Here is a 27,793-nt window from a genome sequence, read left to right as displayed (position 1 = left end):
GTTACCTGACCGCCACCGCCGCATTGTCCGCAGCGCTGGTTCTGTTGTTTTCCTGGTCGGTCCATTTATTTAGTGCAGTGACTACGAAGACCCAATGCCACTTTCACGTCCTTGTTGACACAAGAAATATGATAATTTCTGTGGCCACGACAATAAATGCTATATGATTGCCCATTGTCCATCCTTGTGTAACCTAAGTGTTGCGATGCGATAACCGAATACTTCCGATTGTTAACGGAAATGATCGAATGTTAGTTCTCCGATGCATTCCGGGCAGAGCCGAAGTAAACCCCGGAAGTATTTTTTCACGTATTGTGTGTCGTGCGAGTCAGGTCTACAATGGGGGGGTTATTACAATGAGGCAAATAAAACCTTATTAATGGTATTGCAAGAAGTGGTAATTAAACGGCGAGTAGGACCAGAAATATACGGTAAGAAAAACCTTACACCTTAACCGATAAATGACTAATACCTTAGGTATTTTGTTGCATAGCTTGATTTCCATACGATCCCAACGATAATGCCCAGATAGCTAGCTGGCTACCTTCCTTTTACACATGTCGGTCAACTCTCATGAGCTAGTCAGCTCTAGTGGCACTGTTCTGGAGCTCGGAATATTTTCTTAGCCAACAATCTGACCCCCACAGTTGCAGCTGAAACGATACGTTATGAGCCTCTGGTAGGTTAGAAAGCTACGATAGCTAAATTGGTTGACACATTATGTGTTAAGTTAAGCTAACCAGCCATTTGGAGACATAGCTAGCTTGCGATTATTACCGCACACCTTTTCACTCAAAGCCTTATGTAAAGAATTAGATGTCATGTAAACGCTAGCTCATTTGGCTGTTTAATAATAACACGTTATATGCCAACGTGCCACTCTGTCGTTTTTATTTAGCATTTGTATACTGCTAGTAGGTCGACGACTCGGAAACATTGTATTCGTTGTAGTCTACTTGTCAGTACTGTACTAGATAGTATGTAAGTCAGTAGATGGTAGCTGACTGGCTAAATAGCTAGTCAGCAGTATGTTGTTTAGCTAGCTAATCTAAATACCTGTGAAGCCCTGTGTGTATCAAATGATATATTTAAAGCATCTTGTAGTGAGTATGGATCCAAAACTATTTTATTTTTAGGGTCGTCGTTAAAAAGCTCCTTAAGTAATTAATCATGAGTTGAATGCACAGCAAGGTGTCCAGGTTGTGATCGATGCCTTCAGTGAGCTGACACATAAACGCGCTGTAGCTACGCCTATTTTTAGAAACAAATTTTTGACATTGAAACAACTGCAGATAGCAATAATGTCCAATATCGTACTGTCTGCGCTCTTCGGATATTGTCTGTTCTTCGTAAATAAAACCCATCTGCGTTGCAGGTACTGTTCTAAGGCAGAAATTAAGCTTCTCAAGCACCCGTTTGGTTTGAGAATAATAATATCTAATTTCCCTGTTGGCTGCTAAAAGTCTGGTCTAAAGTCTGGTTATTACAGCTAGGCTAGCTAACCTTGAGTCCGGGGCGTGTAATCGTGCTCTTCAATTCCAGTCTTCCGCGTGAAAAAGCCATTCAACCAGCCTTCAACAGAAAGGAAAGAACTGGCTTGGCAACAGAAATGTTTCTAATTATTATTATGAATTCTGCAAGTAACGTAATGTGAACAACAGTGGTAATAATTATTGTAATAATCATGGGTGTTGATATAAAGCTCTTGAGAATCCTGCGTGGTTTTCCACAGGAGGTCGGTCGTTGACCGCCTAGGTGTCAAAAATCATGGGAAGGACGCCTACATTATTCATAGTTGTAATTCTGGGCGAGGATGGATACTTTGAACGGCTGACTTCAGGATTTTGTTTGAAAAACTGGTTTAACAAGATTTAGTTATGAATTATGGGGTTGTCTTCCCAAGAATATTTGTTTAAAGCTTTTAATAGTTCAGCATACTTTCTCCCACTGCATGTGATTAAATGCACTGGTTTAAAATCCCTAATGGTGTGTCTTCATCCTTGATATAAGTGTTTTATGGAGATGGTTTGTATTTCTGATACATGGCAATATTATAGGCCAAAAGGTGTGTGGATTCGTTCTCGAGTCATTCTTCTTATGTGTGTTTTATTAAATAAAAATAAATAATTTGATCTTCAAAGTTTTTTGCAGGTTTATTTGACAGATACCTTTAGCCTGGACAAGTTACAAAAATCTATTGCAATTTATGTTAACGTGGGCTTGTCAGGAATTGGGGTAGATTGAAAACCAGAGGTAAATCAGTGATGTCTGCTTATTTCAAGAGTGAGCAGTCTGATGTAGTGTGGGCCATGGAATTTAGGTTTATGTGACAGTTGTGTGTGCTAAACAAATAAATGACTATTGATTTTTCCTGTTGGGAAATCTGCATGCATTTACTGCATTTTGAACTCACAGCTTATTGCAGTCTGTACAGGTTGGGCTGGGGAAAGTTCCCTGAATGCTGACACATTGCTCAGAAAGTGGTATTCCACCATCAGGTAAACTCACCATAATTACTAAAATCAAAATGGCTTTTTATATTTGGGGAGGAATTTAATTCTCGTTTGTATTTGGGGACTTGGGCTATTTCAAGTGGTCACAACCATTTACCTGTGGGTGTCATATAGGCTTCTAGGATTGCAGTGGTGTGACCGGTTACCTTTCACCTTATCGCAACAGTATCATATCTTTAATTTGGCCACAATGCGGAACATGAATTTAGAAAACTGCAGCAAGTGTGCCGGATGCCCAGCATGATTTTGCAGAATTGTAGCTGTTGCAGTAGATATATCACACATGTTAGGCATGGCATGCCACTACCACAGTACACAGTTATGATTACTTTGCAGTTATTAGCGAGTGTGCTGTTCCGAGCTTGCGCTGAGCTTTTACCTGCAGGACATAAACCGGGGACTTTGACTGGCCAATTATTGTCGCAATGCTATTCCTTTCTGCTTATTGTTTTTTTTTGCTGTCCATGGGTAGAGTGGTTTCCAGATAGATCAAATGAGTACATGTCTTTTCACTGGAGCTCAATAAGCTGTTGCCAGAATGTGTTTGCCTTGTTGCTTGCTTCTTGTTGCCATGGCGTCTTTATTCTTCACTGGACTATGGCAGTTTGTTATTGTGCTTTTGAGAACACCTTGCTGGCTTATTATTTTGTTGGCTCATTATTGTTTTAGGTGGTCAGTTTTCACTTGTTGTTGCCAAGCCTCCTCAGTGGGTTGTGCAGGTGTTTTTTCCATGCCAAACTTTCATACGGTCTTTTTGTTGTTATTTCATAATGATTTCCCGTACTGTAGGCTATATTCGGTAAAAGAGCTTTTAAAACTCCAGCACCAGTGGCAGTGAGTGTAGCACAGTCGTTTGCAGAAAGGCATAGGCCATCTACCCTGGTCATAAAAAAAATCCTTTTATCATACATTTATGGCACTGAAGTCTAAGAATGTGTTTTGTAAAGAACAGCATAAAGAAAAACATAAAATGCAGCCTCTAGGTACAGCATGTGACAATGTTTACTACATCAATCTTTCATTCTGTATTTGCTTTGTATAACACCCTGTAGTGTCACATTAGCACACCATGGTTCATGATGTAGCTTTTTCACAAGAAATAAAAACAGACAGGACATTTAGGAGTTGTAGTACTTGAACAATAAATTGTCTCGCTAGCATTGCTGATTTAAAATGTTATTAAATCTGGATATATACAGGTACTCTTAACTAACTATATTTGATCCCTAAAATTTCTAATCATTGTGAGAAATAACACCTTCAGTATATAGCTAGCAGAGTTAATTTGTTGGCACACTCATTTGTTAATGACAAAGCCATAATATATGTTTTGATATGTTTATGACCCAAACATTTTTGTACAGTGAGATCAGTTGGTTTTACAACACATACTTGTAATCATGCAGCTGATACTTGAGAAACGGTTTACTTCATCCCAGGACAGGAAGCAACATTGATAGCTTTTCAGACCAGCTGCTAGGATCTCTTGATTTCAGTACACATGCAAAAATCCAACATTTTCTGAAAGATTTTAGAAGTGTCTGTTATAAGGGCCACAGTCATGTGCTGTGTTCTTGTATGTTTGTGATGAGTAAACTATTGCTGAATTTTAGTGGATATTTTACACCATTTTGAATAGACAGTGACTCTGTTCATTTGTTTTTGTGTTGTGCTGCACTCTTGATTATGGCTGTGACCAAAACCGGAAGTTACTAAAACAGTATAGCTGTGTACATTTTGATTTAGCTGGTTTTAGAAGGAGATCTCCATCAATGCAATCTATGGTCATTACCAAAACCTTGAAACAGCCAGTGCACGTGACATACTGACAGGTTGCTGAGCAATGATATGCCATCCTAGCTCAACCGTGTCTGGTGTGTCCTATTTAATCTGCTCCATTTAGGGTGGTGCTGTGGAATGGTGGATACGGAGTCACACCATCAACTTACGGGTTAAAATATTACATCTTACACTGTTGTCATAACTTATGCCAAGATATTTAACCTGAATAGTTGCAGTAAATGTCTATCTGTGTCAAGCGTGGTATGTAAAATGTTGGTGGGTCACACCTCACAAGGGCATTTTCCAGGCAAATAAATAAACCACAGAGTCCTTGAGCAGGAGAACTGACTGCTGGGTGTATTAAGGGTGATTTAACTGGTGGGTCATTTACTTGGACATTATTTGAGGATTTGAACCAGCAACCCTTTGTGTCTCTGTCTTGTGTCCTTTTCAAATCCAGTCATCGGTTCGTTCACATTTACACTTCAACATTTGGTGCATTACAAATAGCCTATCTCCTGACTGCAATCCATTTGTAGTACATATTCTCTCTTGGTTTTTAAGGTTGTAGAGTACTGTTTTGTAAAGGTCTTTCTCTGTGGTTTGGTTGAAGCTCACATTCCCTCTACTCTCACCACTGAGCACTGCATTAACGGTGATTGACAATATAGTAGGTTGTGGCAGGGAATTCAGTTTCAATTGGCCATTTTACATTAAAGTCCCCTTAAACAGGTTCACAGTTGCAGTGAAACTCATTATACCCAGTTTTTTTAAGAAAGTGGTGACTGCAAGCATTCACAATGAGTTCTACAACCAAAGGAGAATGCAAAGTATCCTAAGCTCAAAATCAGTTGGCATTAACTTCAGTGAGGAATAGTACTAATGTGGCCTTCGTGGTGTTGTGGGGAATGTAACCACAACGCTATAAATTGATACACCCAGTGGTGTGGAAATGAAAACAAGCACTGTGATGTTTATTTTTCTTTTAATTTAAGCAAGCATTAATTCATTTTGAGGCCAAATGCAGATGGGTTTTCTGAAAGCTGGTGTATAACCCCTGAAACCATCTTTTCAGAATGCCTAACTACCACTTTGCAATTGCTTTTGAGATTTATGCTAATTTCACTGAATCTCAATGAGGATGAGTGTTTTTGTGTTTTCCTGCTGAAACCGCTCCCGTGTGAACTGGGTGTAAGTAGCTGAGGGATGTGCTAACGTGTCTGCTTCTCTGCTCTTTTTCCACTCCTGCCTGCTCGCTCTGGAATCTGCCTCCGATAGGCCGGCAGTCAGTCCCAAATGCCTCTCACTCTGGAGACTGTATGCTTTATGGTAACTGTAAGTTTGTGTTTATGAGTGGCGCTCGATCTGTTTAGGCGCCAGGCTGTGGATTCTGAGCCACGCGGTCTCAGAATCCAGACCATGCCAGTGCTGACTGGCTGGTATCGCTATAGGGCAATGGGTAATTGACGGTTAGGCTACATCCTGCTGGGTATGGGAGGGGTTCAGTTGGTTAGGGGTTCATGTTTCATTGTTCTCTAGTGACCCCTGCTGGTCAATCTGGCACCCCTGGACACTGCATGTCAAAGCTGCATATGAAAGGTCTTCCTCTGACTCAACTCTGGGGAGCTGTAGCTGTAGTCTGCGGTGTGAAAAGAAGCAGCTGGTGACACCACATGTTTTGGAGGAAAACCTCCAAATGCCTCCAACTCGGCAGTGGGGTTTCGCCTGTGAACACAGCTGTGGTTGCAGATAGTTGGCCATTCCAAATCAGGATGGGATATGCTCAGCCCTACGATGGGCTGCAAATTGCTTTTAAAAAGAAATTTCATATAATGAGATTTTGTCATGATTTCCACTTGAGGACTGAAAAAACACATCAGACGAGAACAGCATTAGTTTCTAATGTTCAGTGCCGCTGTGTTGCAGGAGGGGGGCGGAGCAAACTTGCAGAGCAGGTGCTTGATTGTAATGCGTGAGGCCGCTGGGTGTGGTGGGCGGGTGGTGGGGTAGCTCAGAGTGTGTGAGACTTGCGGGTGCTCAGACTGGGCTGCACGCTGACTGAGAGAGTGTCCCTTGGCTGTGTTCGCAGGCGCCGGGCTCTGGATGCTGTTGTGTCGCCTCCCTGACGCAGGCCCCTGGAGCAGGCAGCATGTCACTGTGAGGCCAGGAATCTGAGGTGAGTGCCACGCGCCGTCACCGGGGGGGACGGGGGGACTTGTGACAAAGCCCACGCAGGGTTCCGGGCAGCTCGCTTCCGGTGCCTTAACCGTCCGTTTGTGATGTCACGGTGTGAGACGGTCCTGTGCCTTTCTCTCGCTTGGTTATCCTTTAATCTGAGGTGAGTGTCGCGCACTGTCGCTAGGGAAAGGGGAGCGGGCCAATCGGACGAGCCGCCTCGTGACTGAACCCACGCAGGGTTCCAGCCAGCTCGCTTAACCGTCTGTTTGTGATGTCATAGTGTGAGACGGCCCTGTGCCTTTCTCTCGCTTGCTTATCCTTTAATCAGTGGCGGAGTCGGTCAGACTCGGTATGGTGTCTGCATGACCTTTTGCGTAATTTGAGGCCTATCGGGGGGACTCTGTGCCTTCCCCCCCCCCCCTCGGGAGCCTGCGCTGGAGGGGCCCCCTCATCCTCTCCCTCAGCCCAGGGAGGGGGCTGCTGCTCCAGGCATTAATGGGCCTGGCCTGCTCTTCTGAAGGGGAAAAATCAATACAGCTTCACTCTTGCATGCAGTCCTTGGAGAGCCTGTGTTTTTAAACTTCGTTTACTGCATTTCCAGGCACGAATGCATCCACTTGGAAAGCTCGAAATGAACACTGACCTGAAGTCTAAGCTTTGGAATGCGATATTTCGGTTTAAAGCCCGCGTCCTCCGGTCTGATGACCGGTGTGGTTGGAGACTGCGCTCTGCTTCGGCGCTTGTAAGCGATTGGCTTTCGCAGTTTTTAACATGTCTGCCGTAGATATCCCCAGACGTTGATGCCGCAGACATCTGCGTGCGCCAGATCGGGAACGATGCCGACGGATTAACAGCAAGCGCAAATGTTTATCTTCGCTGGGAAGCTATCATAAGCTGATCAAGATTATTACTCCGCCTTCTTTAGTTCCTCTCTGTCAGCTCGTAAATTTAGTATTGGGGGCCAGTTTTAGTTAATGCTAAAATACACTTTTTTTGGGGGGTGGTTGGGCGTTAGCAGTTTGTGTAATTGATTTGCGCTACGCACTGAGATGCAGCCGGACCCTGGCCTCTGGGTTGCCAGACTGCCGCTGTGGGGTTGCCATATAAAAACCCCCCAGGCCTCGGTGTTCAGCCTGTGTCGGAACCGGGCCCCAGGAACCAGTGCCAAAAGCTGGAAAAGCTGGAAACAGCTCTGGCTCATTAGGCTAGCAACCAACACCCTCGATTACTCTCGGGGAGGAGCTGATGTGCTTCTTGCCAGCAAGCTTGGCTGACCCAGTTTGTCAGGCTGGAGGGGAGGGGCCAGGTTTAGGTTTAGCAATAGGGCAGAGAGCGGCTGTCCTTAGTGCCCTCGCAGGCTGCTGCAGCGAAAGGAGAACCTCCTTTCCCCGTCCAGTACAAGGCGAAATATTGGCAATTAATCATACTTCCTGTTGCGCTGTACTGCGGAGAGCTCCACCATTGTGCCAGCACAGTTCAGCGAGCGGGATTCCTCTGTGATGTCACAATCGGGATGCCGCTGTCGTAGCCTTGAGTGGTTCTGCTTTATTACATCCACATGAGAGGAAATAGATGCGATTGCTGCTGAGATGCTACTTTATGTGGTTCAGCTGAGTACATTTTTCATAGCTACATATCGGCCTGGTTGATCTTCATATGTTTTTTTTATTCCCTGTTTCTTTTAATAAAGCAGGAATAGATCAAGCTATTTTTTAGCCATTTTGTGACTGGGAGTCAGAGTGCAGTGCTGTGAAAAAGTATGTCTGATTTCCTCAATTATTGCAAATTTGTTGGATGTTTCAGTTCTTTAGACACAATGTAATATTAGACAATGGGAACCTGAGTAAGCACAAAACACATTTTAAAAATGATTATTTCACTAATTTCATGAAAAAAGTTATCAACCACTCATATCACCCATGGGAAAAAGTATAGGCTAATTGCCCCCTTAAAAGTAATAACTGGTTGCACCACCGTTTACAGCAATAAGTGTAATCAAACACTTCCTATAATTTGATATCAGTCATTCACATTGCTGTGGAGGAATTTTAGCTACCTCTTCTTTGCGATACTGCTTTAATTCAGACAAATTGGTAGGTTTTCGAGCATGTTTTCTAAACTGCTCATTTCCGGTCCTGCCACAGCATCTCTATTGGTTTATAGTCCAGACTTTGATGAAGCCTCTCCAAAACTTTTATTTTGTTTCTTTCCAGCCATTCAGGTGTGGACTTGCTTTTGTGTTTTGGTTCATTGTCTTGTTGCATAACCCAATTACGCTTCAGCTTCAGCTCACAGACAGATAACCGGGCATTCTCCTTAAGAATTTTCTGGAACAGAGATTGAGTGACTAATGGCCAATTCGTTTTTACACACGTGTGTTTGATAACTTTTTTCATTAAATAAACAAAATAAAAATTAAGAAAATGTGTTTTTTGTTCACTCTGTTTCCCTTTGTCAGATATTGCATTTTGTCTGAAGATCTCAAACCATTCAGTGTGACAGATATGCAGTGATAGAGGGAATCAGGAAAGGGGGAAATGCCTTCTCACGGCACTCTACATGTGAGCCCTTACGTGGTCTCGGTCTGACGCAGCTGCAGGAAACGTCCCCTTGTTCGCTCTCTCTCCCGAGCTCTTCCACACCGACGGAACTCGCTGCGCATGTGGAATGTGGTTCTGGGGCAGGAGGCGGTCTGACTGCACAGGTGCCTTGCGTGGTGAGCAGCTGATGTCAGTGTGGGGAGGGTGAGGCAGCCGGGGTGAGTCAGACACTGCAGCTGAGGGGTGGGGGGGGGGGGTGGGCGTGTAGGGGGGGGGGGGGTGGTCTGGTTATCTGACGCAGTGGAGAATGTTCTCCTTTGCAGACACAGGTGTACGTGGGAGCCGTATTGCTGCTGACGTGCCGTCTTGTCGCTACACGTGTAGATCCCAACACTGTCGCCATTTTAGTGGGCACAAGGGCAGTGCTTGAATACTCCAGTCATTCAAAAGAAAAAAGGAACTGAATACAAGGGGATGATGTTTGTCTGCTGTTATGGACAGCTGTATTGGCTTTAAGGCTTACAGTACCAAAGCACCACTGCTCATAATTGTATTTGCTTATCTGTGGGGATCTGGGAATGTGGTATACTAGTGTGTAGTCGAGAATGCCAGGGGTTTGCGGGGGTTGGCTACTGTCGGAACTGAAGATGTTAAAGACATGGGAGACATTCTCCTTTATTCTGCTACTGGAGTTCAGTGTATTACCGCTTAAGTTATTCTGGCCTTCAGGCAGTGCTGTGAAATGGTATCTCCATTTTCTAACATGATTCTGCAGTCGCCATGGGTTGTAAGCTTTTCTCAAATAAAATAGCCGTGAATCTCAGCAGTCGGGAGTCACAGAAATGCTGATGCTTCGGGGTGACCCCCCCCCCCCCCCCCAACCCCCAAGAGCACCGTAATATCCTTAAACTACGCTAAAGCCGCCATCTCAACTAACCCAGAGACCCCAGAGCCTTCATTAGCTGTTCATTGGCTGATTGACAGCTCTGTTTACATTGGCATGCTGCTGTTAGTGCAAATGTCCCCTTTGATTCCGACTGAGGAATTGCATCGGGTTTCTGCGGAAGGTTTATGCCACAGGGCGGCTAACATGAAAGTGAAGCATTCACGCCACCGGGGGTGGGGGGGGGCGGGGCGGGGGGGGGGGGGGGTCATTAAGCAGAGCAGAGTCACATCTGCTCTTATGATGCCTAATGAGCTTTGGCCTAGTCAGGATGCTAACATATACAACAGGTCAGAGTAGGGCTGGCTAACGGTAATTATCCAATGCAATAGCATTCTTCAACACCGTATGGTGTATTACCTTTCTTTTATTCTTTTTCTTTTTAATTATACCTGAAGCGGTTAGTAAACAACCAAACTGAAGAGGCTGCATGAAATGCGTCTCAATAAATAAAAAAAGAATGCAACTGCTGCTATCGCTTGGGGGTTCATAAGACAGCCAATCAGCAGCAAGGCCGTATCTCTTCCATGTGACCATGTCATGCACTTTTGTCAATCACATGGAGCTGTGAGGCCCTGCTGCTGATTGGGTGTCTTATGGTCACCCAGCAGACAACAGTGGTGACGTTTTTTTTCCCCGGAAGCATTTCACCTCTGAAGCGTGGTTGTTCACTACGACATCAGGCACATTTAAAGAGAAGAAGAAGAAAAGAAAGGTAATGCACCGCGTGGTGGCGACGACCGTTACTGCATTCGATAGCTATTGTCGCAGGGTATCGCCCCAGCCCTCGGTCAGCGGTGGAATGGAGCAGAATGGTGTATTTACTGGTAATTTCTTCTTTCATTGTATTCATATTAAACGGCGCGCAGTGCTCCAGCCAGCGCTGCGCGAGCCTCGCGTTGTGAGGCGAGCCGCGGGTTTGCGGGCTCCGGGCGCGGCTCACGTGCGTGCGGGCGGGCGGGGGGGCGGGCGGAGGCGGTTATCGATCATCGGCGCGCGGCGCCGGGTCGGGTGACAGGGCGGCACGGGAACGCTGCCCACCGCGTGCCCAGGCGTGTACATGAGAGCGAAGCGGCCCGCGAACGCAGTTAAAATGCGACGGACGCCCTGCGCTCGCCCAGGCGCGGGTGCTGCGATGCTGCGGCGTCAAAGCGCTCGGGGTCAAAGGTCATTTATTCCTCATTTGAGGAGGATGTCGCCGCTCTAGCCCCCGCTCGGGGTGCGCTCCTCTCTCCCTCACACGTTCGTTGTGTCCTTTCTTCAGGAAGGCGGTCGTCAGCTCATCCATTATTTATCCTCCACACACAAACTGAAAGGGTGTGACGCAGGGAGACTCGAGTCCTTCCTCCGCAGTCTGCCCGGTCCGGGGCAGTTGCTCCCGAGGGGGTAGCTGGGCAGGGCAGTCTGTTTACTGCCCTGTCTGCCCACCAGCTGGAAGGAGTTTGCAGTCACTGCGACCGGCAGAAAAGAGATTCAAATGTCATTTTCTCTCTCTAGAGCAGACCTTACTTAAACAGCCTGTTCCTCAACTGTCCTGCCGCAAGGCATGATTTTAGTCTGTGTGAGTGTGTGTGTGTGTGTGCGTGTGTGTGCGTGTGCGTGTGTGTCGGTGTGTGTGTGTGCTTGTCTGTGTGAGTGTGTGTGTGCTTGTCTATGTGAGAGTGTGTGTGTGTGTGTGTGCGTGTGTAGACTGCAGACTGAGGCCTTTTATCTCTGATCTCCTGTGCCACAGAAAAGATAATTGGGAGGATGAGGAAGTCCCTGCCTTATCTCTGTTTATGGCCGTGGTTTATAGAAAGGGCACTTCAGAAGAAAACTGCCTGAGTCCATCTTTTATGTCATTACATGCACCTCATCAAAAGGAAAACTGTTTAAATTTGGGACTTTAAATTTAATTCACAGATGGATAATGGCATTTAAAAAATCTTAACATTGAAATTTCTGCCATGGGGAAACCTGAACGAGGTGCAGCTCATGTTCCTGTAGGTTTCCCTTCACCAGTTATCGTTCCACACAGGCTGGTTCAGTGTGATGATATCTAGTTTCAGTGGGGGGGTTGTGGGGGGGTTATAGACTATACCTTGTAGATGTGCATAGTACCCTTAATGGAGACTGTATGATGCAGTCCCAGGGGCAGCGTACTCAGCCCATATTATGAAATCCCCCCTCCCGCCCCCGCCTCCCCCTCCCCGTGGCCAGGAATCTGACTCTCCCCCCCCCCCCCCCCTCCCGTGACACTTTGTGCCCTGTCATCCCATCTGTATCCCTCTCTTCCTTCTCCTCGTTATGTGAGTCACTGTGTATAAGAGCTGCTGCTGTACGCCTACTGTAAATGTAATCATTATTCGTCTTTATGCGATATGGCTCTATGCAGCCACTGCAGGTGCTGACTTAATAAAATAATAGTTGCCTAAAAGTATAAGGAACAGTGACCGTGCCTTTAGTTTCTGGGCCAAGCCATGCCTCTTATCCTATCCCAAGGTCGACAGGGTGGCAGGTTTCATGGCTGATAACATGAAGGATAAATTTAACATTGACTTTGTCCCTGGTCAATCAGGGTAGCCCTGTTAATAAAGATTGGAGCAGGTAGCCGCACTTGTGTCTGTGTGAGAAACGTCAGCGGTGGGGCGTGGCACCTTTCAGACCGATTTGCTCCAGGTGAGGGGGGTCAGCGGCCATTTTCCTTTCCAGCTCAAAGGGCAGAGGTGTGGCTCATTTGCAGACTTGTTTGCATTGAGCTCAATGCATTGCATTGAGTGTTTCTGACACGGGGCGTGGGGGTGGATTTTTGCTGTTGGTACCGGTCATTGTGCTCATGTTGTTTGGCTTGAAGATTGCTTTTGTTTACTCGTTGGTTCTTTTGATAATACACCGCCCACACACTGTTCAGGTAATAAAATCTCACTCTCATCTCTCACCTGAAAGTTTTTTCCTTCACTTAGTAAATGTGTTTGTGTGCGTGCGTCCGCCAGTTTGTGTGTACTTGTGTGTGTGTGTGCATGTGTGCGTGCGTGCGTGCATGCGTGCCTGTGTGTGTGTGCGTGCGTGTGTTTGCGTGTGTACGTGTGTGTGTGTGCGTGTGTGTGTGTGTGTGTGTGTGTGTGTAAGCGGGAGACTTACAATCCGTTCCATTCACATGGAGCCTGGGGACCTGAAAGGCGTGTTAGCTAGCCTAGCCTAGCCTAGCCTGGCTCCTGCAGCGTTAGCACCAGCAGAAGGCTCCTCTTTATCTGTTCAGATGTGTCCACCATACACAAATGGGCTTGATGCAGCCTCGTCTCACGCAGAGTGAACGACCAGCAATATTCAGGCAGGTGATCAACGTCAGATTTTATTAGACACTGAAGATACGGGGCATGTGAAAGGTTGGTGACATTTTTGTAGTTTTTTCTTATTGTTTCTCATTTGGGGTTTTCATCGCATCCCAGTCAGATCTGCTCTGCTGCTGTAGTGCTGCAGCTCCCAGCACACTCCCTACACGAGCCTGCACCAGCCTGCGCCAGCCTGCACTCCCCCACAGCCTGTTTCTATAAGCAAATGTGTGCAGTTGCCCCTGAAATTATATGCATTTGTTTGCATGATGGAGTGAGAACACACACGCTTTTGTTGAGTCTTGGAGAGAGCGAGAGAGAGAGAGAGAGAATGAGTGTGAAGGAGAGGGAACGAGTGAGAGAGAGAGAGAGAGAGGGGGAATGAGTGAGAGGGAGAGAGGGAATGAGTGAGAGAGGGAGAGAGAGAGAGAGGGAATGAGTGTGAGAGAGAGAGGGAACGAGAGAGAGAGAGGGAGAGAGGGGGAATGAGTGAGAGAGAGAGAGGGAATGAGTGAGAGAGAGAGAGAGAGGGAGAGAGGGAATGAGTGAGAGAGAGAGAGAGAGAGAGAGAAAGAGAGAGAGAGGGAATGAGTGAGAGAGAGAGAGAGAGAGAGAGGGAGAGAGCCGTGTGAAAGTTGTGGAGTGGAGCTCGATGCTGACTCGTGGGTCCAGCGAACAGCACAGCTGGTGCGCGTTAGTTTGTTTTCCAGCCTGAGGTATGAATTTTATGTGAGAAAGGCCGTGCTGGAAATAAGTGTCACTAAAACACGTCTGCGAAGATCTTAATTAAAACAACGGGGCCGCAGGCTGCTGCTGATGCTGCTGATGCAGATGGGCTGTCCGTGTAAATCATCCCTTTTTCAGGTTGTGTAGGTATACTGGGCTGTCCGTGTAAATCATCCCTTTTTCAGGTTGTGTAGGCATATTGGGCTGTTCGTGTAAATCACTTTTTCAGGTTGTGTAGGTATACTGGGCTGTCCGTGTAAATCATCACTTTTGCAGGTTGTGTAGGTATTTTCTCTGTGTCCGCTTCTGCTCTGCTTGTCTCCACATATCAGCTTTCTCATTTGTATTCTGTTACTCCAGAAATCATCTGCGCTGTCAGACGTGTCTTCAGATTACACGAGGCTGTGGAAGGAACAGTGCAGATATTAATGAGCCATTACCCATTCCATTAAAGAAAATCTAATTAGTGCCTTGTTTACCGCAGTTGTGCTGGTGTTTTCATAAATGCACACTTAAGCAAACGAATGCCTTTGCGCTCACTAGCCCGTGAAAAGAGCTGCGTTTTAAGCATTGACTGGCAGACGTCCGCATCGTAAGGGCAGCAGGGTGAGTTCAGAGAGGCGAAGGTTTGTACTTTGGCCGAGTGTCTGATTGTAACCGGTGTTCATTGCCGCTCTCCCGAGATCCTCTCCCTGAAGGTTTCTCTCCATTAATCGCGGAGCAGAGACTGAGTCTCAGATGGATTCCTTCCTTCCCCTGTCCCTACTCTTGCTCTTCTCAGCCTATTGTGTTCCGCGGTGGCGACTTTAATAGTTCAGCAGTGCACAGACTGTTATGTCAGTGTCCTGGAAAGCAGTGCCAAGCTGTGCCAAAGTGCTCTCTCGACTGTGCCAGGCCCGTCCTGGAGGTCTTCCCCCCCCCCCCCCCCCCCCCCCCCCCCCTGCCTGAAGACCCCTGGAGAGCTGGGGTTCATGGGCTCCAGTGTTACCTCACTGTCACTCTTTCATAGTCTGTGATGACTTCATATGTCCTGTCCGCTGTGCTGATTTGTGAAGAGCTGTGATATTAAAAAGGAGGTGAATGAAGTTCTCACTCTCACTCTCTCCCTGCTCTCTCTCTCTCTCTCTCTCACTCTCTCTCCCCCCTCCCTTAGGGAAGAATGCAGTCTTCAGGCCACCGGCTGCGCGATGTTGAGCAGCACCACCCGCTGCTGGGTGGGGAGGAGGAGTCTGAGGCGGGGGCGGGCCCCGGGGGGGAGGGCGAGCGGGTGTGGTTCATCCAGGACGGCTGCGGCATGGTGTGCGCCTTCATGACCTGGTTCCTGGTGCTGTACGCCGACTTCGTGGTCACCTTCGTCATGCTGCTGCCGTCCAAGAACTTCTGGTACGCGCTGGCCAACGGGGTGGCCTTCAACTGCCTGGCCGTGCTGGCTCTGACGTCACACCTGCGCACCATGCTGACCGACCCGGTGAGTGGCGGCTCGGGCGGGGCCGGGGCGGGGGGGGTGGGGGGGGGTGGTCCGGGCCAGAGACGGGTTTGGGGGCGGGGGTTGGGAGTGTGTTGTGGGGGGCAGGCTGAGGTAAAAATGAGAGAGGGATGAGGGGTGATTTAGTGCCATTATCTGTGGCGGGTCACATTTGCATATCGGCTGTCCCAGATTAGCCGTGTCCTTTAGCATGAAGGTGTTGTCCTTTGGTGAGTGTATTTCTAGTGGTGGGCCAGGAGTCTGCTTGGCTGAGAATGGGACTAACATGGTGGTCAGTGGTGGGTCAGTGCTTCATATCTATCCTGTGTGGTGGTGATTTGTGTTCATGACCTCATGATATCCATCAGATTGAAGTAAATCCTAGTTCCTACACAGTGTTTGTGCTGTAATGATTCTTTCAGAGCCCACAAGGTGCCTGTACTCAAGTATGCTGTTACCCTCCTTGGTATTCAAGGTGCTTACTCAACCCATTCTAACAACACACACTGCTGTACTCTTAAAAACCTGTACCAGAACTCACCTCCATCAGCTGGGCAGTAGAGGTTCTGCGTGCTTGAGTGTGTGAGTTCATGCCACACCATCTGAGAGTTGGGGGGGGGGGGGGGGGTAATATGTGGGGTGAGCTCAGTGAGTCGGGGGAGTAGGTTACTCAACAGTTCACCTGAGTATGCAGAACAGGTAATTTAGGTTTCGATGGGAATTTCTGTAGAGGGCATGGTTTCAGCATGTGATCGATGGCTGCTGTCAGCCAATCGCTAGGCTGGGTGACTTGAGTTTCCGCGTAAAGCAGGAATGCAGGTCCGGCCCCCTGGGTGAAGAGCAGTGACAGGGTGCTGATGAGAGCTGTCTGGAGCAGGCTGGGGGGACTGTCACCGAGGGGGGGGGGGGGGTGCGGGGGGGAGGCATGGCTTTGTGTCTCATTGATTCTGGTTATAAAGGCAGTCGTGCAAACAGAAATATCTGCTACACTTACTGTGTACTACTCACTACGCTCAACTGCTTCAGTAGCACTGACAAGGGGTTGCAGTGAATGGCAGTCCAGCCCGTAATGACTTCCACTGTGAATCAGATGAACACAAGCACAGTGGCTGTGGAAGGGGTAGAGAATGCAGCTCACATGCTTGATGAATGCATGATGAGGATGAGCTTCTAGGTACCGGGTTATTTCAGTGATGCAGGCTCGGCTCTAGCTGCTGGGTTATTTCAGTGACGCAGGCTCGGCTCTAGGTGCTGGGTTATTTCAGTGATGCAGGCATGGCTCTAGGTGCTGGGTTATTTCAGTGACGCAGGCACGGCTCTAGGTGCTGGGTTATTTCAGTGATGCAGGCTCAGCTCTAGGTGCTGGGTTATTTCAGTGACGCAGGCACGGCTCTAGGTGCTGGGTTATTTCAGTGACGCAGGCACGGCTCTAGGTGCTGGGTTATTTCAGTGATGCAGGCTCAGCTCTAGGTGCTGGGTTATTTCAGTGACGCAGGCACGGCTCTAGGTGCTGGGTTATTTCAGTGACGCAGGCTCGGCTCTGGGCGCTGGGTTATTCCTGTGATGCCAGCTCAGATGTCCTCTCTCTGTACTCTCTTAGTGTTTTCTTTTTGTCTTCCCACTCTGCCCATTCTCCCTCTACTCATTCTGTCCTCACTTTCTCTGCTCTTTCTTCCCTTTTTTAATACTTTCTCTGATCTCCCCTCTCTGTCCTTTCTTTCTGCTACGACTCTGTACTATATCTGTCCTGCCCCGTTCTCTCTCTCTCTCTCTCTGTACTCCATCTTTCCTAACTTTACCTTCCATCTGACCTCTGTGCGCTCCCATTTCTCTTTCAGCCTGTGTGTTTTGCCTCCACTCTCTCCCTCCCTCCCTCCCTCTCTCTCTCCCTCCCTCCCTCTCTCTCTCTCTCCATCTCTCTACCCCTCCGTCCCCTGGCTGACCGTACCCGTGCTTGTGCCCGCAGGGGGCGGTGCCCAAGGGCAATGCCACCAAGGAGTACATGGACAGCTTGCAGCTGAAGCCCGGGGAGGTCATCTACAAGTGTCCCAAGTGCTGCAGCATCAAGCCGGAGAGAGCCCACCACTGCAGGTAAGAAGGTGCCCGGCGATTGGACACGTAGCAGACGACGTACAGGTTTAGAAACGATGTGATTGGTCAGGTTTCACCCTATCGGTCGAGTGCCAGGTGCTTTTGTCTGCCCCCCCCCGCTGTTGTCTCTGCTAGACAGTCGGAATTGATTTCTAATGCTGGCTGTAATTGGCCAGCGCCTGTTGTGCTTTGAAGTGCTTAAACACGTTTTAAATTTAACAGAATTTCAGCTGCGAAATTAAATGGAAGGCCTGCAAGTTGTAGCTGTGTGTTCTCTATGGGAAGGCCAGTCACTGGCTAGCTCTTAAGAGAGAATGCACTGGGCCTGGGTATGGAAATACACTTCACTATTTCAACTGCGTTATGTGCTGGAACAGAGGAAACTGATGTCAATGAATGTGTTTAACTAGTAGTAGTAGTAGTATAACTAAGTGTGAGTTTATAATATTTCAAAAGCTTATAATCGTGAGCAAACCTTAGAGCTGATACAGCATGGAGCAGTAGTATGACCTAAATCATACAATCATAACATGAAAACTGAAAGTTTATTTAACTGTCAGAGATTTGTGACAGCCATCTTGCTTGGTAATGAGACAAGGACCAAATCCAGTGTTGCTTTCATGTGTTTGGCTGCAGCTGGCCTACACTAGAGTCGGTAAGAAGGTTAAGTCTGAAGGACATACATAGGATAAGATGAAGGCATTTTTGAAGGTTTTTGTAAATATTTCTTGTCACGGCATGGTGATTTTCAGTTTCTGTCTGCGTAAGGTTGAAAAGGAGAACTTGGAGAGCTGTGTTGGTGAAGGATTGTTTTCTGCCAGGCTTACAGTTGCAATATCGGTTCCTCTCATCATTACAGATGCATTAATACCTTCCTTGCCCAGAACAGTTCAGAGACGGCAATGCCTTGAGCTACAGTATCCTGTGACCTCCATTACCATCGTTTCTGTGGTCTTTACTGATGACAGCGGAATAACTCTGTCCCGTTTCCCCCCCCACAACCCCCCACCCCCGCCCCTTTCCACAGTATTTGTAAGAGATGCATCCGGAAGATGGATCACCACTGCCCCTGGGTCAATAACTGCGTGGGAGAGAACAACCAGAGGTTCTTTGTGCTCTTCACTGTGAGTGAAATTTGTCTCGGTCGTGCAGGAAATGAGGTCGCTGAACGCACTTGTTTTGCAGAGGAAGTGGTCACAAAGCCAGGTACAGGAGAATCGTGCGACAGAAGCGAAACCTGTCAGATCGCTAGCCGCAGCTGGGGCAGCGTGCGGTCCAGAGTCGGCTGAAGCGAACGGTTTGCGTGTTCAGAGTTACCTCAGGTTCAGTGTTTGGAAAGATTTAATTACATTCCTCTTGGTTAATTATTCCTTAACGTGTCCTCATCGGCTTGCCAAGTGCTGATCGAAAGTATGACCAAAAACAGACTGGTAGCAGCATTAAAAAAAAAATTTTTTTTAAACAAATGAGATTTCTGCTCCTGTGGTTGCGCGTGTACTCTGTGCGCCAGTGTGGGTTAAGTCTGTATCTTTCTGAGTGTGAGTCTCTCCACAGGGCAGAGCTGGCAGTGCATCGCAATGAACCAAGATGAACAAGCTGCTTTTAGCATCTCACGTCCTGAGATGTGCTAAAAAAGAAAAGAAAGAAAAAAGCAACTTATTCGTTTACTCTGAAGTCGTCTGAGACCGGGCCGGCTCTTTTTGTTTCGCGCCGTCTGCAAAGAGACGAACGCTAACAGGCATTCGCTGCGTTGTGAAATTCTTCTAGGCTTTGCGATAAATCACCTGGGGGTTTGAGGCCGCCTTTGAAAATCAATCCGTTTGGTAGCCGGTGGAGTGGAGTACGCGCATCGTTCCCTGCAGTGTTTGTATTTTGGAAGTGTGGAACCAGGCGCTGAAAGCTGAACCAGAATGACCCCCAATCGCCTGGCGGGGCTCACAGCTATCGGCACCTTTTTTTCTCGGTGCAGAAAATTGGGGTAGAGTGTACTCTCTCTCGTTCCCCGGCGCACTTTTCTCTGTCTGTTTGCCGCCGACAAACGAGCCCTCGGAGGAAGTCGAGGAGCGCCGCGCTCAGAGGAACGATACCGTCACCACGAACAAAAATGGCGACATAAGCTGGTCAAAGTCAAGCACCAAGTGTGACGGCACTAAGCATTCATGTCTAATTTTTTCTCTCTCTCTCTCTCTCTCTCTCTCTCTCTCTCTCTCTCCCTCTCTCTCTCCCCCTCGCCCTCTCCCTCTCTCTTTCTCCCCCTCCCCTCTTTGTCCATCTCCCTCTCCCTGCCTGCCTCCATCTCTCTCTGTCGCTCTCATTGCAGATGTATATAGCCCTGATTTCTACCCATGCCCTTGTCCTGAGTGGGTTCCAGTTTTTCACCTGTGTCAAAGTCCAGTGGAGTGGTAGGTGTCCCTCGCCTGTGATTGACAGTGACGGTGTGTGTGTGTGTGTGTGTGTGTGTGTGTGTGTGCGCGAAGGCCGTGGTGCAGAACGGCACGCTCTGCTCCTTCATGCTGACTGCCCCTGCCCCTGCCCCTGCCCCAGGCAGACAGTGCTGGGCCAGGCCCGGCGTTAGGCTGCTGAATTTTAACGAGACCCCCGCCATGGGCGTGTTGAATGGGTGTGCTGTGCTACGGATCAGCCCATTGGCCACAGTGCAGCCCAGGGGATAATTATCACTGCAGTGTCCCCCCTCTCTCTCTCTCTTGCCCGGAACATTTACTTTGGTGGACCTGTGGTTGCTCTAGTATTTCACTGATGCCCCGCCCGTAAATTTTTTTGTGTGCAAATCCGGAGGCTTTGGAGGGTTTTTACCGCTCCTGTGAGCGGCATTGCCGGGGTCGTTGCCATGAGTAACGGCTCAGAGACACGTCCGATTGGATGACAGGCAACATTTGGGTTGTCTCTGACTGACGCTGCTGTGCTTCTGCTGCTGCCGTTGCAGAGTGCAGCGACTTCTCCCCGCCGGTCGCCGTCATGCTCATGATCTTCCTGTGCCTGGAGGCGCTCCTCTTCCTCACCTTCACCGCCGTCATGTTCGGCACCCAGATCCACTCCATCTGCAACGACGAGACGGTGAGTTCTGCGGTCTCTGACATCACGCCGTGCCCAAACCATAGGCCCCGCCCCAGACCTCTGTGTATGACGTCACACTCAATCAGTGGGCCCCTCGCATCCTGGAACATTTTCAGAACTGCTTTCTGTAGGCTTTACTAGAGCAACAGTAACTACACAGAGAGAAAAACAACACTCCTAGGGTTTCCAGGCAACAAGACTTTTAGAATCAACCTTACTTGTGTATGCACGTAGGCACAAACGCGCATGCGTGTGTGTGTGTGTGTGTGCGCATGCCTGCGTTAATTGCCCAACACAGAAGTGTGGCAGCTCATACTTGGCGATTTGTAGTAAGCAGCAGCCTGTGGGTTCTGCTTTTAGGGCACAGTGTCCGTTCTGTTAAGTGAGTCACACTGTGCAACATCCCCGTTACTTTCAGCTTGAACACAAATGGGTGGCACAGAAACATGGTCCCTCATAACCAAAAATGTATCGGTGGTAAACGTGGGTTTTATTTCTGGAAAAGGAATAAAGTAATGTTGCTCATTGGCTGTTATTCAAAGCCCATAGCTGCAAATGATCATTTGCATCCTCTTGCACTTCCTGTGATTCTCAGATGCACAGAAAGAGCCCTACCCTCTAATATTTTTCCAGAATTTCAGATTTTCTGTTAACTTTTGCTGTTATTATTATGTGCAATTTACACTCTGGGTTCTCTGAATGAAAAATAAAACCTAATATGGGACCTGTGGTGATTCCTGCCTTAAGGAAGGCCTGAATGTCCCCCTCCATCTGGGACAGACGATTTAATCACCAGGCAATCCTGTGAACTCTTAAACCCTTTTGAAATTCTTAAGCGTGCTGATTTTCTTGTCCTTAATCCCTCTGGGAATATAGTTTAGAATATTTGCCTTGACTTCACATGCTGGATTGTGAGGGGGGAGAAAAGTGTCGCTGCTCAGTGGATGTGCACAATATACTTCGAAAACCGTCTTTTGTCATGTTAACCATTAATGATGGAAAAAAATGTGTGCGTTCATGGGATAATAAATGTAGTGAATGCATAAGTGAACCCTCAGTTTTACATAATAATCATGAAATATCGCCAGTATTAAACTGAAACTGGATTAGGCTGAACGCGCAGTAATATATATTCTCCCACCAGCATCGCTCAAGCAATAACCGCCCATGCAGCCGTGACTTGGCCATAATGATATTACACTTTTCACAGAAACATGCGCTGTAGAATAGTCATTGTAAATGAGGGCGTGTTCCCTCGATGTGACATCTGAGAAATAAAGGATGATTGATTGAACAGATAATTATTGAATGGAATTTTATTCAATGGGGGATTTTGACCGTGTCATTGGTGACTGGAATTATAGAAATCCTCAATATGTTGTAGATGTACTCTGTACCTTAGGCTATGTTATCATGAGTTTGTGACGTTTCTTTGTGAGTGATCGCATATTTGCCTTCTTGTGTTTTTGTTTGTCATTGGGCAGAAAACACGTTGCAGTTGAAGCGGTAGATTGCACAATGTGTTCAGCCACCATGTGACTGTGAATGGAAGCTTATTAGCAGAAAAGGATGTTACAACATCAGTGCATAACTGATGGGAGTGCCCGCTCTTAAAATAGTTCAAGCAAAGCCATCGGGCTTAGTTTGTAGACGGTGGCATATGCCCATAATCCTGTGGGAACTAAGTAGACTGTGTTATTAATATTAGCTGATAACGCCTGATCAGTTTCATGATGGCTGGTCATGGCTGTTTATTGGTGGAATAATCCTCAGTGTTCCCCAAAGGAATTTAATGGACAAAAAAAAATGTTTTGGCTTCATTTTTGTGCAATGCCTTTGTCACACGCCAGCGTGACACCCCTGGGGGGGAGATGCGGCAGTGCCGGGGAACACCGTTGGTTGCCGCATGGAGAGAGAGAGAGAGAGAGAGAGAGAGCGCACCCACACAAACACGAAATTAAATAAACATCTTCACCCTTCCCCCCTCAAGGGTTCCGGGCGAAAACAATAAAATAAAACAACAAACTAAAATGATAAAGACAGAAGAAAGTAAAAACCCAGGGCTGATTTCCAGCATGCCGCTGGGATCCACTGGCAAACTTTTCAGTTGACCAGTTCCTTTCTTGGTCCTGTGTGCTCGGGTGAACAAAACCGAAACCGAACAAATGAAAATGATAAATTCTCTCGGTGTGAGCTCCTGGTCTCGGCACCGAGCTGCTGAGGGGAACGCACCTTTAAGCACCTGGGCTGATTGGCTAACGCAGCCCGGGTGCGTGTGCTCTCTCCGCCAGCAGGCACAGCCAGGACCAATCCGGTTCGCCGCTGAACCGAATGCCACAGTCTTTTAGTGCCGTAGATCATTATCTTTTCCTTTACCAGCGCAGGTACGGTATTTCAGATGCATCTGTGTTACACTTCTGTCTTACTTGTTACCCTGTGATTCACTTGAAAAGAACTTCTGCTGAAAGAGATACGGTCCATTGTTGTAGATTTTAATTAAAAGATTTTGAGGTGCAGATCTGTCAACATCAACATATTCTGCAGTAAAGTCTTGTTCAGTTAATGTAAACATCAAATAAGGGCAATCTGAAACACTGTGTATACACAGGCTATTCAGATTAAGTTATGGTGGCATGTTCTGCACACTGCCCAAAACCCCGATGTCATAATCTGCTTCAAATGGCAGCTCGCATTTTTCTGGGTGGCTACGCGCAGAGATAAAGGGAATCGGAGTGGAGAGTGGCAGTTAGATCAGTGCAGTGCAGTTCAGAGCAGCAGGGTTCCACAGGCACTGTGGCACAAACAGCAGTCTGGGCAGTTGGTGAGGTGCATCGCCGTGGAGACCGAAGATATGAGTCATCCTGTCTGAGCTGGATGCAGGGTCTGTCTTTGGCCTTTCGGATTGTCTCCCCCCCTCCCCCCCTCACAGTGACGGCTGTGGCACGATTAACAAGGCCAGGTTAAAACCTAGTATATGGCTGGACCTAACACGTGATCCAGCCGACCAATGGCGTAACTTCATAACTCAGCTGACCAATAGTGTAACTTCATCACTCAGTCACTCAGTCACTCAGTCACAGACATTCGCGTTTGTAGGGCTGGCCCCCCCTCTGTTGCGGTCCGGCCAAAGAGAGGAGAGAAAGGCTCTATCTGAATGGACTGCGGCAGACCCGGGGCTGCGGTCCACGTGGAGTGCTGCGGTCCATGTGGAGGGCTGCGGTCCATGTGGAGTGCTGCGGTCCATGTGGAGTGCTGCGGTCCATGTGGAGTGCTGCGGTCCATGTGGAGTGCTGCGGTCCCTGTGGAGGGCTGCGGTCCACGTGGAGGGCTGCGGTCCACGTGGAGGGCTGCGGTCCCTGTGGAGTGCTGCGGTCCATGTGGAGAGCTGCGGTCCATGTGGAGTGCTGCGGTCCATGTGGAGGGCTGCGGTCCATGTGGAGTGCTGCGGTCCATGTGGAGTGCTGCGGTCCATGTGGAGTGCTGCGGTCCATGTAGAGTGCTGCGGTCCCTGTGGAGTGCTGCGGTCCACGTGGAGTGCTGCGGTCCACGTGGAGTGCTGCGGTCCACGTGGAGTGCTGCGGTCCACGTGGAGTGCTGCGGTCCACGTGGAGTGCTGCGGTCCACGTGGAGGGCTACGGTCCCTGTGGAGTGCTGCGGTCCACGTGGAGTGCTGCGGTCCACGTGGAGTGCTGCGGTCCACGTGGAGGGCTACGGTCCCTGTGGAGTGCTGCGGTCCACGTGGAGTGCTGCGGTCCACGTGGAGGGCTGCGGTCCATGTGGAGTGCTGCGGTCCACGTGGAGGGCTGCGGTCCACGTGGAGGGCTGCGGTCCATGTGGAGTGCTGCGGTCCACGTGGAGGGCTGCGGTCCACGTGGAGTGCTGCGGTCCATGTGGAGTGCCACCTTTTCTCCCGCGGACGAGAGCGAAGCAGGCGACCGTCTGCGTTCACACGTCGGCACGGCGACGAGCCGCCGCGATATTAATAAACGCTAGCGTCGCACCCCGGTGGAGTCTCTGCGGGAGCTGCGATGCTCCCAGAAAACACCGGAGCGTGTTCGGTCGCTATAAATAGGCTGCCAGAAAGATTTCCCCTTGTGCGCTGACACGCTTCAACTCCGAGGCCTTTTTGCTATTTCAGGTCAAGTTGAATTATTAATGAGTGTAAGACGGTGATGCAGGTGCATCCCAGACAGAACCTGACAAAGAATTTCAGAAATGCGTCATTCTCTACCTTTTAGACGGCACTAAACGGCACTCGTAGAAATTAGGCCTAAGTGTAGTGTTTTTATACAAGCTGTATGTCAGTCCCTTTCTTGAGATTGTGCTTTTGAATCGAGCCCTGAGTCAGCAAGGTTATTTGGGAAGATCACTGGTTTGGTTTTTTGTTAAAACGAAGTACATCTCTATCTGAGTATTTGTCTTTGTTTTTCTTTCAGTGCTTTTTTGGTTGCTCATTTCCCAGAAGTGTGATTCACCAGAAATATTCAGGGCTGAGTTTTTTATTTTTATAAATCTGTGGCTGTGAACAGAAGCAGCTGCTTACGCGTAAGTGACAGTAAGGTTTGTGCGTTTATGCATAAAAAGCCGTATAAAGGCTCACATAAACCAGCATCACTAGCAGGGCTGGGTATGAAACCGTAATGAGTATGTGCCCAGCTTGCCATTCTCCTGTGCTGCCGCAGTGGCAGTCCCGTCTGAGCTATGGGGCACAGCAGCCCCCTGGGGTTCCCCATGGGATGGAGGGCGGGCGGGGCGCACCCCTAGCAGGGCTGACGAGTGGCGGGGTCACTCAGGGCCACCTGGAACGTCTCCATGGAGACTGCACAGTACCTGACAGGGAGCAGGAAGCGAGGCCCTCTGAGAAGGCTGAGCTGCTGTGAGGCGGCTTCCTGTCTCACTGTGAACATGTGCTCACTTCCTGTCTCTTTGTGAACATGCATTCACTTCCTGTATGGGGCGACGTAGCTCAGGAGGTAAGAGCGGTTGTCTGGCAGTCGGAGGGTTGCCGGTTCGATCCCCCGCCCTGGGCGTGTCGAAGTGTCCCTGAGCAAGACGCCTAACCCCTAATTGCTCCCAACGAGCTGATTGGTACCTTGCATGGCAGCCTTTTACCGTTGGTGTGTGTGCGCGAATGGGTGAATGAGAGGCATCAGTTGTAAAGCGCTTTGGATAAAAGCGCTATATAAATGCAGTCCATTTATCTGTTTCTCTGTGAACATGTGTTCACTTCCTGTCTCCGTGTGGACTTGCGTTCACTTCCTGTCTGTCTGTGAACATGCGTTCAGCAGGCTTGTTGGAAGTTGGAAAAGGATAGAGCCAACTTCTGTTTTGTTTTTCTTTGTCTCTCTGAAAAGATCTTATGGGAGCGATAGTAGCTCAGCATCAGTCAGAGTTCATTATTGGTGAAGTTTCTAATAACCCAGTCGCAGTCGAACACCGGATAGCTTAAATGTATGAGATTTCTCTGTCATTGTATTTCAGCAGTGTGTGTCATCGTATTGCAGAGCCTGTTATTAAGTTTTTATGATAAAAGACCTGAGGCAGGAGCAGTTTTAGTATTAAACTCGATTTAATTTAAACGCTTGTCATGAACCTGGATTGCTACAGTGAAGTATTTTTCTTAGAATATGTGCAAATATGAAAGCCGGGGGTACATTTTTATACATCAAATCTCAAATTGATGCGTAAGTTCCGGGTGTTTTTACTAACATATAAAGCATTCCAGAAGTGAAATATAATGATCGTCATGGTTGAAAGGTTTTCAGGTAAATTTTACTGCCTGGTGACTGCCTGCTCCTGGTCGAAGCACAACACAGAGGTGCAGACGCAGTATACTGTAACTGTGGAGCCAGTAACAGAGGCTGTAGGGTCTGTGGGTAGGGTGGGGTCTTATCTGTCTGTGGGTACGGTAGAGTAAGGTTTTACCTGTCGGTGGGGAGGGTGGAATCTCACCTGTCTTTGGGTAGGGTAGGGGCTTACCTGTCTGTGTGTTGGGTCTTACCTGTTTGTGGTAGGGTAGGGTCAGGGTTGGGTCTCGCCTGTCTGTGGGTAGGGTCTCACCTGTCTGTGGGTAGAGTCTCACCTGTCCGTGGGTAGGGTAGAGTCTCACCTGTCTGTAGATAGTGTAGGAGCTCACCTGTCTGTGGGTAGGGTAGAGTCTCACCTGTCTGTAGGTAGTGTAGGAGCTCACCTGTCTGTGGGTAGGGTAGAGTCTCACCTGTCTGTAGTTAGTGTAGGAGCTCACCTGTCTGTGGGCAGGGTAGAGTCTCACCTGTCTGTAGTTAGTGTAGGAGCTCACCTGTCTGTGGGCAGGGTAGAGTCTCACCTGTCTGTGGGTAGGGTAGAGTCTCACCTGTCTGTGGGTAGAGCCTCACCTGTCCGTAGGTAGTGTAGGAGCTCACCTGTCCGTGGGTAGTGTAGGGGCTCACCTGTCCGTAGGTAGTGTAGGAGCTCACCTGTCTGTGGGTAGAGTCTCACCTGTCCGTAGGTAGTGTAGGAGCTCACCTGTCTGTGGGTAGAGCCTCACCTGTCCGTAGGTAGTGTAGGAGCTCACCTGTCCGTGGGTAGTGTAGGGGCTCACCTGTCTGTGTGTCCGTCCCGCAGGAGATCGAGCGGCTGAAGAACGAGAAGCCCACCTGGGAGCGGCGCGTGCGCTGGGAGGGGATGAAGACGGTGTTCGGCGGCCAGCCGTCCCTGCTGTGGATCAACCCCTTCGCCGGACTGCGTCTGCGGCGCCTTCTGATAACACGGTCGCGCAAGGGCGGGCCCGAGTTCTCCGTCTGAGGACGTCCCACCCCCACCCCACCCCTCACCCCCCGCGGAGCGGCGCCCCCCCCCCCCCCCCGCCCCCGGTCAGCCGCTGCCTCCCCTTACGCACCCGTACTCTCTCACTCCTGCCACGGGTGCTCGGGGAAACGCGTCAAAGGGGTGGGGGAGGGGGGAGGGGCGTTGCCAAGGGAACCTTCAGCTGGTACCGCCCTCGTCGAACAACAGGGAGAAGTCGGCCTGCATGTATTGCAGTACCTCCAGATGTATACATTAATCTATATAAATGTACAAATATATATATATCCACACATATTAATACACAGATTATCTTGTACTGGACACTTTTTTTGTGTTTTGCCTTTTAAGTAAACCTGCAGTATGAAACTAAAGGAACAAGAGAC

At 48.6% G+C, this 27,793-nt stretch overlaps 1 protein-coding gene across 2 annotated transcripts; it reads left to right on the top strand.

Annotated features, from left to right (window-relative positions):
• The first annotated feature begins 260 nt into the window (after positions 1 to 260).
• On the top strand, positions 261 to 27,465 carry zdhhc7 (zinc finger DHHC-type palmitoyltransferase 7). 2 transcript variants are annotated; one of them, XM_035395211.1, is made up of 8 exons: positions 261 to 431; positions 6,385 to 6,471; positions 15,147 to 15,461; positions 17,425 to 17,549; positions 18,577 to 18,673; positions 19,870 to 19,951; positions 20,494 to 20,624; positions 27,228 to 27,465. In XM_035395211.1, the coding sequence occupies exons 3-8, from the start codon at positions 15,153 to 15,155 to the stop codon at positions 27,405 to 27,407; spliced, it is 924 nt and encodes a 307-aa protein (XP_035251102.1). In that variant the 5' UTR covers positions 261 to 431; positions 6,385 to 6,471; positions 15,147 to 15,152; the 3' UTR covers positions 27,408 to 27,465. The 2 variants fall into 2 exon arrangements, with proteins under 2 accessions (XP_035251102.1, XP_035251103.1); XM_035395212.1 differs by lacking the exon at positions 261 to 431 and adding an exon at positions 533 to 679.
• The last annotated feature ends 328 nt before the right edge of the window (positions 27,466 to 27,793 follow it).

The sequence above is a fragment of the Anguilla anguilla genome, chromosome 16 (assembly GCF_013347855.1).
Source record: "Anguilla anguilla isolate fAngAng1 chromosome 16, fAngAng1.pri, whole genome shotgun sequence".
Taxonomy (NCBI): Eukaryota; Metazoa; Chordata; class Actinopteri; order Anguilliformes; family Anguillidae; genus Anguilla; species Anguilla anguilla.
The sequence above is the reverse complement of the archived record's forward strand: the minus strand, read 5'-3'. Positions and strand labels throughout refer to the sequence as shown.